Consider the following 12,609-nt stretch of genomic DNA (forward strand, 5'->3'; position numbering starts at 1 on the left):
GGCAGTGGATGATCTTTAAGATCCTGTCCAATCCAAACCATTCTGTGATTCTACGAAATACATGAAGTAGAGTGAGAAGTTCTGCAGACAATAACTTGTATGCTGGAAAGCAGAAAAAAACTTCCCAAATCTTGTCTGGACATAGATTTTCCAAAACGTTTGGCTACCACTGAAGGAAACTATTAATTCTGCAAATAAGCTAGGTAATCCAAATCCCATGCTCTGAAAAAAACCCCTACCTGGTCAATTTTATCTTTGTACTTAGGGGATTTAGGCTCTTTTGAAAATTTGGAGTTGGTTCTGGATGGTTGAAGGGAAAAAAATCACCAAAAGAGCAAGTGAGTGAGGTAGAGAGCAGAATCTGAACTTTCCTAGCCTCTGTTGTTAAAATAAGAACTAGGCAACAGCTCCTCATTCCTCTGAAATATGTTAGTAATAATCATCCTGTGTTTGAAGTGAATGCAAACCCAAAAATCCTTAGAGGAACATCCATCAATAGCATGTGGATGAGGTTTGGAGAATGGATTGTTAGGGGGAAAAAAAAATACACATTTAATAATTTCCCATTTTGCAACAGAGACACTAATCATATCTTCAAACATCTGGATCTGGGAAGTAGTTCATCCAGTAGCACATTAATTTGAAAAGCAAATTGAGGGAATAGCTGAACTCTGGATTTGGCTCCCTCTGCCACAACTCATACGATGCAAATATGATGTCCAAAAACCAATGTCAGTGAATTTTTTTTCCAGATTGCTCCTGTAGGCTGGAAGCAGCCAGAGTCAAATCCTTCTTTTAGGCTTCCTGAAGGAGCAAGTAGGCAATTCTAGACATTAATATGTGCTGCTCCTGAGGAACTGGGTTATAAAGGAGGTTGTAGCTGTGTTTGGCAAGTCAGTGGTGGATTCTGTGGATGGCAAGTTGTACTACCCCTGGGAAAGCAAAAGCTGATCCTTATAGCAGGTTCATATTCCCCCAAACAGTGTGGAATACTCTGGGCCATTAAAAACTAAAAACTAGAATGGGGAGACTGGGACTAGATGATCCCTAAGGTCCATTCCAACCTCCTACCATCCTATGACCAAGGTACAGAGTAATGTCCTGTTGGGGCATCCTCTTTGTCGTGTTAACACCTGGATGTGGCTGTTGACCTGGACAAAATATCACTTATTATTTTCACAACACTAGTTGAAATTCCTGTGTCAACCAGCAGGGAGATGATACCACTACAGCCACAATCAACTCTGGAAAAGAGTTTTCCATTTCAGAGCAACATGATGGATAATTCTGTGTGACTTTGGCTGCCAGTTTGATCTATGTGTGACTGGAGCTTTCAATCAAGAGACAAATCATGTTGACTGAATTACCCACCACCACCACCACATCCTCCCACAAGAAAAAAAAGACCTCAACTAAACAGAACACTAAGAGCAGTTCCGTAAATTAAAGATAAATTATTGCCAAGTTTAAAACCAGAAGAAAAATGTGAGGCATATGCAGAGCAATTTATGAAAGTTTCAAAGCAAATCAATCCCAAGAAGCAGAAAAATAATGACTAATACTTGGGCAAGAGTGCAGAATCATGGTTGGAATACCAAGTACTAGGAATTATTAAACCAGATGTAAAGTGTACAAACTCCCTCCTGGGAGCACTGTTAGAGTTCTCCCACCATCCATCAGTAAATGTCTGAGGAACATGAACAGTACAAGGTTGGCAGGTCTGAGGTACCAATTCTATAAAGCAATCTGCTGATGAAGTGTCATCTGATGAAGAAATCCAAAGTGAAACATCTTACACCTAATAAGGATATTAAGAAATACAACAACAAAAAAAAAAGGTAACCCTAAACCAGGATAACCATTTGCTTCTGCACAGAGAGAAAAGATTCCCAAACAGAAGACCTGAGGCAACTGAACTAGGTTAGGCAGCACAGAGAGTAAAACAAAGTGAGAAGAACAAGCTAGAAGGGATGTAACAAGACCATCAAGCCATGAGGAAAATGTAGATGTGAATATTTGCCCAAGGTGTGCTGGCAGCAAACAGTGTTTCCTGCTTTAAACATTTGATTAGCTTCCAGCTACATGAAAAGGCTTCTGGAGTTTGAACTGGTGGTGTTTGTTTCTACAGCACCATTAGAACACAGTGTTTGCTCTGCAACCAGGCAAACGTGGCCACACAAATCATGAGTCCCTGCCTAAGGATCTTGCCTTCTAAATCACAGGATAGAGAGGCTGTTCCAGCACACACAAAATCTCTTTCTCAGGGAAATAATTTCCACCCTTGTCTCCATGAGGGGGATTCTGTGCATTCCTATGTGTTGTTACATCATTGCTCCTCCCACATACACTTGAACATCTCTGTGCCTTGGCAAGGCCAGACCAGGCCCCAACTGATGTCACACAACCACAGAATATTTGGAGTTGGAAGGGACTCACAAGGATCATCAGTCCAACTCTTGGCCCTGCCCAGGACACCCCAACACTGCACCCTGTGCCTGAGAGCATTGGCCAAACCCTCCTGGAGCATTGTCAGCCTTGGGGCCATGATCACTTCTCTGGGGAACAAACCCATGTCATCACCAAACTGTTCTCCTGCTTCCTGGAAGTCAACTTGTGTGTTTATAGAACTTAGTATAGAGCTTCTATAGAGTTATATAGAACTTAGAGTTATACAGAACTTAGAGTAGAGCAAAATTTACAGTGTCTCTTGTGTTAGGTCTACCCTGGCTTCCCCAGCTATCAAACCTTGTGACAGAGCTGCACTAGAAAGAGGTCAGAAGAACTGTAGAGTCTGCTGGGCACTGTCCCCTGACCACACCACCCAAGGGCTGGAGAGATGACACACCAGGGAAGCTAAAACAGGAACTGCTGCCAGTGTGGAACCACAAAGTCCATTTCTCTTAGTGGTATCACAGAACAATCACAGTTGGAAGGGACCCCTGAGGGTCATCTAGTCCAACTCCTGCCCTGCCCAGAACACCCCAACAATCCATCCTCTGCCTGAGAGCATTGGCCAAACACTCCTTGAGCTCTGTCAGGCTTGGGACTGTGACCACTGCCATTAGGAACAAACCCATGTCATCCCCAAACTGTTCTTCTGCTTCCTGGAAATCCATCTGTGTATTTACAGAACTTGTAGCAGAGCACAGTTTACACTGTCTCTGGCCTTGGGTCTACCCTTACTCCCCCAGCAATCAAATCTTGTGGCAGAGCTGTGCTAGATTTTAAGAGGTCAGAAGAGCTGTAGAGTCTGCTGGTCCCCTGACCACACTGCCCAAGGGCTGGAGAGATGACACACCAGGGAAGCTAAAACAGGAACTGCTGCCAGTGTAGAACCAAGAAGTCCATTTCTCTTAGTGGGATCCTTAAGTGCAGGCTGGGAACTCCCAGCCACATGTCCCTGAGCCTGATGGAACCATTTAAAATAGCCATCTAAGACAGATAGCAGGACCAGCCCAGCCAGCCCAGTGCCTTTTTCAGCTTGCCTGAGAGAGCAGGAGGGAACCACAACGGTGGAACACCCAGTCACAAATGGCACACCCCAGAGCCAAGGCTAAAGCCACGGAATCCTCCCCGTTGGATTGCAGCAGAGGCCACCAAGAAGTCTGAGCCTGCACAGATTATCTTGGTAGTGGATTTACCTCACTCCCATTTCTGAGGTTTCCAATTCAGCATCAAATAGGGCAATTTAACTCGGAGCCAAATGCAAACTGACCTCACTCACTGTGTCGGAAGTGCAATTGTTGTCCCCTAGCCAAGCTCAGGCTTGCCCCAGATGGCTAAAAATGCAGGAGACATGGAGTCCTCCCCCATCCCAGGAGGAATATTGGTTTATCCATGTAATTAGGAAGGAAAGCTGAACACTGCAGCCCTCAGTGGTTTTCACATCTTTTAAAATACTGTCTTAAGTGCAGAGCTAAAAGAGGAATTTACAAAAAAGTCAGTGAGAGGGAAAGAAAGCCAAAACTAGTCTCAAAGCACAGGAAAGAACTTTGTTCTACCTAGTGATCCATGACAGCATCAATTTCTCTTTCAGAAGACTGAGTAGAAAGGCATTTTGGACTCAAGGAAAATGTGCTCATTAAACCAGAACAAAGACACAGTTCTGAAAAGCTTGGACCACATTCCAAAATATATGTTACATGGTCTAGGCGACAGTGTAAGCATCATTTCCTGGAACTGGACCATTTGGATTGTAGAATGATTCACAAAATTATAGAATCCCAGAACGGTTTGCATTGAAGGGCCTTAAAGATCATTCATCTCCAACCCCTGCCAGGGGCAGGGACACCTCCCACCAGCCCAAGCCCCATCCAACCTGGCCTGGAACACTCCCAGGGATGGGGAGTCCACAACTACAGAGCAGCCACATTTATAGAACACTAAGAAATAGTGAATTCATGTCTTGTGCCTGATTATTAACAAATACTTTCAGCACAGACTTATTTGGCATCTGACCTGTACTTGGAGTGATATATTGCACTTTGAGTACACATCTATTTTGTAGATGTGTTTTCAAACTTGCCCACACACTCCTCATGATTTTCTTAAATGCACATCTGCACACCTCCACCCCATGGGGCATTCCATGTAGAAATGAAGGAGTGGAAAAGGACACCAGCAAGGATGAGGCAAAAAGCTGATATCTAAGAGAGGCTTCAAACCCTAAATAGTAGTAGCTTGGTGTCAGTGAGGATGGGGGTTTGCATGTCCTGCAAGATCATTGAATCACAGAGTATCCTGAGTTGGAAGGGACCCACAAGGATCACCAGTCCAACTCCAGGCCCTGCCCAGGACACCCCAGCAATGCACCACATCCCTGACAGCACTGGCCAAACACTCCAAACACACTGAATATTCTGTGATTCTGTAATGAGACTTTGTGAATCTGTGTCAAGGGACAGGACAGATACCTTTACAAGGAGCTATTTAAAGTTTGGTGGGAGGAGAAGGTTTCAGGGAGGGGAATGAGGAAGACAAGTTTATGCCTTGCAAATGAATCTCTCCAGAAGTGCTCAGAGGTCGATGGAATGTGAGAGATGCTGTTTTTGTTGTATTCACAGTGCTGGTGAAAGGCCAAGTCACCACCAAGTACTACCGCCTGCTGTCCAAGCAAGGAGGTTGGGTCTGGGTGCAGAGCTATGCCACCATTGTGCATAACAGCCGTTCGTCACGGCCTCACTGCATAGTGAGTGTCAATTATGTCCTTACGTAAGTCCAAACACTTTGTACCATTCTGGGTTATCAGGGATCGATTCCTTGCTAATTCAATCCTTAAAGCCTTTTGGTTTTCTTGTGTTGTCCAGTATCACTCTGGGCCTGCAAGTTACAGCCACTTTTCTCTCTTCGTGTCTTCAGCAGCGTTGAGCTAAAATGAGATGATATTCCTCATTATTATATATGTCCTCATTGTGTTCAGGGAAGGGCAATGGAGCTGGGGAAAGGACTAGAAACCATGTCCTATGAGGAGTGGCTGAGGGAGCTCTGGGGGTGTTCAGTTTGGAGAAGAGGAGGCTTAGTGGGACCTCACTGCTCTCCACAACTCCTGCCAGGAGGTTGCAGTGAGGTGTGGGCTGATCACTTTGCCATGTCCCAAGTGAAAGAATGAGAGGAAATGGCCTCAAGTTGCACCAAAGGAGGTTCAGACTAGATATTAGAAGAAAATATTTCCCTGCCAGAGTGTTCAGACATTGGGATGAGCTGCCCAGGGAGGTAGTGGAGTCACTGTCTCTGGGAGTTTCCCAGAGGTATCTGGATGTGACCCTTGGGGACATGGTTTGGGGGTAATGAGGGGACTGGATGAGCTTGCAGGTCTCTTCCAGCCTTGATGTTTCTGTGATCAGAAGAACAACATTGGAGCTCATGGGCTCTAGTTACAAGCACACAGTGCTGTCAGGGGAGGAATGTTGCTCCTTTTCCTTTACTTAGGGCTGACTGTGAGAGCCAGGGCAGAGCCAAATTCCTGATTGATCAGGCAGCAGACGAATTGATCTGTGTCTTTCCACCAGCTGATAAGGCTATAATTCCAAGGCCAAGGGTGGTTGAGGGAAATGGCACAGCTTAGGTTCACAGAGCTGGGGACACTATACAAAGATGCTAATGTGGTTCTCAGTGGAACATTGGGATAAACTGGCATAGAGATGGGGTCAGACCATAGGAGTCCCTGCCTGCTGACACCCCCAGACTCAGTGAAAACCTTGGAAGAGGGAAAATTAAACCATTGTGAAAGCTAACGTGTTTTCACAGGAGCAATTTTTGATTTATCTGGTATGCTTGAGAGTGTAGTTTATTGGGCTCTTCTCTTGCAGAGATATTGAGTACAAGGAACTTCAGTTGTCGCTGGACCAGGTTACCATTTCCAAGTCACAGTTTTCATGCAGAAACTCAGTACCTACCTCGCAGGAAACAAGGAAAATCGTGAAACCCAAAAGTAATAAAATGAAGGCAAAGCTCAGAACAACTCCTTACCCACAACAGGTAAGGATCCAGTGAGATCCAGTGGAAGGAGGCTCAGCTCTGGCTGCCTGTACGATATGTTATTTGGTTTCATATAAATATTGCTCATTTAACTCTCTTCCCCTCTTTTTTTTCCTCTCTTTCCCCTAGCAATACAGCTCATTCCAAACAGACAAACTGGAATGCAGCCAGGTGGGGAACTGGCGATCCAGCCCTGCCGTGAACGCAGCCACCATCCAGGAACAGAACTTCCATTCAGAAAGCAGTGAACTTTTGTATGCCCCACCATACAGCCTGCCCTTCTCCTACCATTATGGACACTTCCCCGTAGATTCTCATGTCTTCAGTGGCAAAAAACAAATGCTGCCTGCAAAGTTTGGGCAGTCTCAAGGAGCACCTTGTGAAGTGGCACGTTTTTTCCTGAGCACGCTGCAGACAAATGGAGAGTGCCAGTGGCATTATGCCAACTCTTTGGTACCCAACAGCCAGTCACCATCCAAAAACCTTCCTGATCAGCCAGTGAACATCATCAGACATAATCTTGCACAGAGTTATGAAGGTGGGTGTCACTTCAAAAAGCTGAAAAGTTAAGCTTTGGGAGTGTCTAGGGAAGATTTGTATTTGCAGGTTGAAAAGAGGAATTACAAGATGTTTAGGAAACAACAGATAATCAGAGGCAGAGAAGTGTAACAGCCACTGTGTTTACAGTGTTCACATGTTGGTTCTTCTTCCCAATCCCATCAGCACTTGATTAGGACAGCCCATGCAGCTCCAGACTGGGGAGGAGTGGGACAGAGGTGTTGGTCCCAAAGGACTTGGCAGTGCTGGTGGCACAGCACAGCTCAAGCCAACAGTGTGCACAGGTGGCCAAGGAGGCCAAGGGCACCTTGGCCTGGCTCATGCCATTATTGATGTCGTTGATGTGGGCAGAGAGCTCCTAGTAAATACATCCAGTCATTAGAATTCCACAGGAACACTGTTAAATATGTCAGGGTGAAAAAAATCCCAACACAAACCCTGCAAGCAGCTGCTGGTATTCTTCAGTCTCATCACACATCACCACTGCCTCATGAGGAGGACAAGGGAGTTGTGATGCAGCAGCTCTTACTGCAGGTTGCACTTCTACTCGGTTGTGTTGACTGAGTTGGAATATGTGGGCTCTGTTTTGAGGACAGATGTATTTTACCAGCTATTTATTGGGCATTTGATAAAAAGTGGCTTGGTACAATCCATTCTCTGCAAAAACACACACAGTTGTACTATTTAGGAGGGAAAAAAGAACATGGTCAAACTTGGGCCTGGTTGAAGATCACGGCTTGACACATAGTGTTATAAGAGGGGAAAGAAAACCAGAGCCACTGCAAAAAGGGTTTATATCTCACAGTTCCAGACTGTTTCCTCCTGAAGCCGAGTTAGCGCTGTTGTACTTCTGCTGAGCTTGTGGCAGAAGTGAAATCTGAGCCTTTGGAAGTGACTTCTTGCTGTGAGTCGCAAGGGGCATCTGATCTTCCTTTACGTTGTCAAACTGCTGCTTTTTCCAGTGGTTCAACTGCAAAACTGACAGCCAGAAAGCTTCAAAGCAGGGAGGATCTGCTTAGCATCATTATCTTCGATCCAAAGGCAATGCCAAATATGACATCTGGCAACCGGGTTGGATGCAAGGGCTATTCCACATCACATCCATGGAAGCATCTGCCAAAAACTCCCTAGGCCAAAGACATTTTTCTCCATGGAAAATAGCTTCTTTTGGAGAGATCAGAGATTTGAAGATGATCATGCCAAGCCATCAAAGCCGTGAAAAAGCACGTAGCAGATACAACTGCCTGCAAATCAGATGTTTCTGCCTCAGAATCTGGTTTTGAAGCTTCTTCCACTTTTTTCCAGCTGGCCTAGTCATCAGAATAGAAACTCATTTCAGTGAAGACAACCACATTCTTAGTCAGGGAAGTTTCCTTTGTACACTCAAATGGGTAAATTGCTACTGTGGGTACCACAGTACCCACTGCTCTTTCAGTTGGGCTGTTGGCCAGTCTGTACTGTCTGTGTGAAGCTTAGTGCCACTAATCATGCCAAAACTCAATAAATGAGGAAGAATACTGAGAAAACCCATGAAAAAGCTCTGGGCTCTCTTCCTCTCCCCAAGCAACTCCTCAGGATTAGCCCGTGTCTCTTGGAAGAAATAAATTACATCCTTGCAAAGGGTTTTCCACTACAGACAAAGAGGTCCTGAAGGTCTTGTTGTCTCACCATTGCTTTTGGAGGGAGAATGATGGAGAACATCAGCCCATGCCTCGGATGATTTGCAATTAGGGTTCAGACCAGGGCACAGCACAGATATGGAGCTAATCTAAACTATGTCTTTTTCATGGACACCAAGGAGTAATTTGGGACTCCTTGGTGGAGGAGTCCCAGGATGTCCCAGGGCATCCTCAGGCTTTTGTCTGCAAAGGAAGAGAAAACCAGATTTGAGTCACTCTTCTGAATGTGAGCAGACAGAAGTGCCAGTGCTCTGTTGCTCTGCAAACATGACTTAGAATCATAGAACAGAACCATAGAATGTCCTGGGTAGGAAGGCATCCAGAAGGATCATTGTGTCCAACTCTTGGCCCTGCCCAGGACACCCCAACAATGCACCCTGAGCCTGAGAGCATTGGCCAAACCCTCCTGGAGCTCTGTCAGTCTTGGGGCTGTGACCACTGCCCTGGGGAGCTGTTCAGTGCCCAAACACCTCTGGGGGAAGAACCTTCCCCTTCCCTCCACCCTAACCCCCCCCTGACACAGCTCCAGCTGTTCCCTCATCCTGTCCCTGTCACGGAGAGCAGAGCTCAGTGCCTGACTTGCTGAGCTCTCTGATCTGACTCCACAGAAGTGCTGACAAGTTCAGTGGAAGGCTGCAAACCATCAACCAGGCCCTTACCTTCTTCCTCAACAAAAGATATGAAAACCACGTTTGCGAAACAGGACAGAACAAAATGGATAACATCCTGCAAATTTCCCAAGTATGCAAATCACTCCTTGGTGCCAAAAATGGAGCCATCAGCCAAGGAGGGGCTGAGATTGCAGAAATGAAGATAAGACAGAGGCTAACATTGCTGTGATGCTTCATCTTGTTATGTGTGTGGGATGTAGAAGTGGGAAAGGACTTGTCTGTTCAGAGATGAGAGAAGAGCCATAGAGTGGCAATACTCTCTGCTTCAGAGGACAACCCATTGCTCCTGTGGATGTCTTAGAACCAGAAAGGAAGATTAGTTAAACCACATTAGTTGTCAGTAGCATCTCTACTTATCTCACAGTAAAAATACCAAACCTGGAGTTAAAATTAGAGTAGTGTAATTACACTGGCAACATTTCCATGCTGCACTTAGCACATGGCTGAACCCCTGGTTTGATTTGTGATCTAAAAGGGCTGGTGAGACTTCGGTTTACTCAGGGCTGCCCATACTTGTTGTTACAAAACACATACATGGAAGTGAAGAGGAATAACTTGAAAGGTTCTTGTTTCTAGGAGGGTGGTGGGTTGATCAAGAAGAAATTGGAACCAGATTCCTGTTTACATTCTGGTGTTAATTATGTGGTGCAACTCCCTCTGAAATTAATGGAGCTCTGCATGTGAAAAAAAGAAAGTTACAATTGAGCTATTTCTGCTTCCTCTGCTGGACATGAAGGTTTTGCCAGTCTACTACAGCACAGGGAATATTAATGATTAGCAGGTACAGTTACCTCAGCAACCACTACAGGGGAACTCCAAAACTTTTAAGATGCTGAATAAAATGGTTAGAAAAACAGAAAATCCCTTTTAGAAAAGGCACTTAGGTTGTCCAGAGCTTTCAATGAACGTAACACAAAATAGAGTTTAGGTTTACCTTGAGAAATTTGCTCATTTAACCTTAATATAAAACTTTCCAATATGCCTTGGAGGAGTTTAACTGCCAAACTGGTCACAGGAGAGTGAAAAAAAATTATTAGCCACACACTGCACAGGAGTAAACCAGAGGCTTTTTGATTTTACCATTTGTAATTCGAATCAGATAATCATAGAATCAAATGGGTTGGAAAAGAGCTCCAAGATCATCAAGTCCAACCCTACTGTGGTCACTAGACCATGGCACTAAGTGCCACATCCAGTCTCAGCTTGAAAACCTCCAGGGATGGTGAATCCACCACCTCCCTGGGCAGCACATTCCAATGCCTGAGCACTCTCTCCCTAAAAAATCTCTTCCTAATATCCAACCTAAACCACTGTCTAATATCAGCCTAGACACTACATATACCAAAAATAGACATCATGATTGGATTTCTCCTTACAAGGACAAGTGTCCAAAGCACTTCCACAGTCACAGGAAGAATAAATTCTGTTTCACATTAATCATGGAATCACTGGTAAGTAATAATGTTCTCCAGCCTTGCGTAAATCATGTGATCAATCTCCGTAAAGAGTTTACTTCAGGTTTTTGGTAGCAGGACACATTTCCAAGTATTCCTTTGGTTTGATTTCCCTGATTTAACTATATTCATATTGTCTGTGACTTATAAGTATTCAGTCAAATAAACAAATGGTTTGACTGGTTCCAGAATGGTTTAACTCTCTTGGTCCTTCTGAAGAACTTGGGTTTCATTTTAACTTCTCAGCATTGTCTTAAAGAGACTTATCCAAACTCACTGAGGCAAATGGGAATGTCTTGGTAAAGGTACCTGATGAGATTGTTGGGGATGTCCTGTGCAGGGCCAAGAGTTGGACTGGATGATCCTTGTGGGTCTCTTCCAGCTCCAAAGTCTGTGATTCTGCCTTTAGTGGGACCTGGATCTGGCCCAAACCAAATGGGTATTAAAGTTCAGTCACGAAGTGTTAAGAGTATAACTCTTACAGGAGCTCATTGTCAGTAATTAATCTGTTTTCTCTTTCCTGCAAGTTCCCATAGCCAACAGAAGATACAGCCAAGATGCTCTGCCCGACAACTTCCCGAGCTGCACCGTGCCCGTGGCAGGCAGCAGGTACAAGGAAGAGCTCTATGATTCCAGCATCATGAAACACAACAAGATAGAACCCAGGCTTCAACCCCCTCCCCACCTCATTAAAGAAGAAAACAAGTTAGCTTTCAACAGAGACCTACAAGAAAAAATGAGCATTAATGAAAGTCCTTTCTCAAACTCAATTGCTAACTCCTTGCTGCCTAAGTCGGAATGTTTCCAGTCCAAAGCTATAGGACAACTAAGTCACCTCCTGCCAATGCCCTCAGTGTATGAGCAAACGAGAAGGATTTGTATGAAAGAACCCAAGTATGGGCACATTACCCACCACGCTACAAATCTAGATGACCTGGACAGCGATGAGAGGATGACTGTGAAGCTCGACCACGACCCCGAGAGCGACCGGGTGATGGATGTGAGACCCTCTGGACAAGTTCCCTTCGTGCTCCTAAATTATCACCACGTGTTAGCCAAACATGGCACGTTTCAAACTTCGTCGTGTACAGCCACAGGACATGTGGGAGAGAATTATGGCTACAATGCTGAGGAAGTAAACACATTTCTGTACAAAAACCAAAGTCCTTCATCAGCTTCTTCCCCAGAAAGCCACAAGGAATCTGCACTACCCCATTACATTGGAACTTCAGTAATAATAGCCAACGGCAGGTGACGGTGACAGAGGAGGATTCACACTTCATTGAGAAGCCAAACTGTAATGATTTGCCAAAAGCATGAGGAAAACATGGTTACATTTACTGAGCATAGCTGAAGGTCAGTGAGGGACTTGAGCTCCTGGACCTTCAAGGTCAGGAAAAAAATCCCCATCTAGCTTCCATGCTTTGTTGTCACAGGTTAAGCCCTGGTGTCAGTGAGAAGACATGTTACAGATCTTATTTTTGTTATTTTATAGTGTGCAACAAAAGGAAATGATAGGTGTTATATGCAGAGATTTATATGGAGAACTTGTTTTTTCCTTAACCCTCCTCAGAACCCATTCAAGATGGTTTTTTTTAATCATAAACTATACACTTTAGTTTAGGTTTTTTGACAAACTGTGTGAAAACCTTCCATGAACTCCTCACCCACCACCCTGACAGATGAACTTTGTGGGGAGAGTGGTAATTTTTTAGGAATCACAGTCAGCTCTGCTCACCAAACTCCGTTTGGGCAAGGCTTATTTATTAA

At 44.7% G+C, this 12,609-nt stretch overlaps 1 protein-coding gene across 1 annotated transcript in view; it reads left to right on the forward strand.

The window, feature by feature from the left end:
- Window positions 1-12,094, forward strand: part of LOC103806256 (single-minded homolog 2-like) — a gene marked incomplete at its 5' end in the record, with an annotated part of 12,634 nt that extends 540 nt beyond the window's left edge. The window contains 4 exons of the mRNA XM_009078938.1: window positions 5,064-5,211; window positions 6,309-6,477; window positions 6,607-7,015; window positions 11,367-12,094. Of these exons, the coding sequence (XP_009077186.1) occupies window positions 5,064-5,211; window positions 6,309-6,477; window positions 6,607-7,015; window positions 11,367-12,094 (1,454 nt within the window). The remainder of the gene's footprint in view (window positions 1-5,063; window positions 5,212-6,308; window positions 6,478-6,606; window positions 7,016-11,366) is intronic.
- Window positions 12,095-12,609: the final 515 nt, after the last annotated feature.

The sequence above is a fragment of the Acanthisitta chloris genome, unplaced genomic scaffold (assembly GCF_000695815.1).
Source record: "Acanthisitta chloris isolate BGI_N310 unplaced genomic scaffold, ASM69581v1 scaffold20197, whole genome shotgun sequence".
NCBI classification, from domain to species: domain Eukaryota; kingdom Metazoa; phylum Chordata; class Aves; order Passeriformes; family Acanthisittidae; genus Acanthisitta; species Acanthisitta chloris.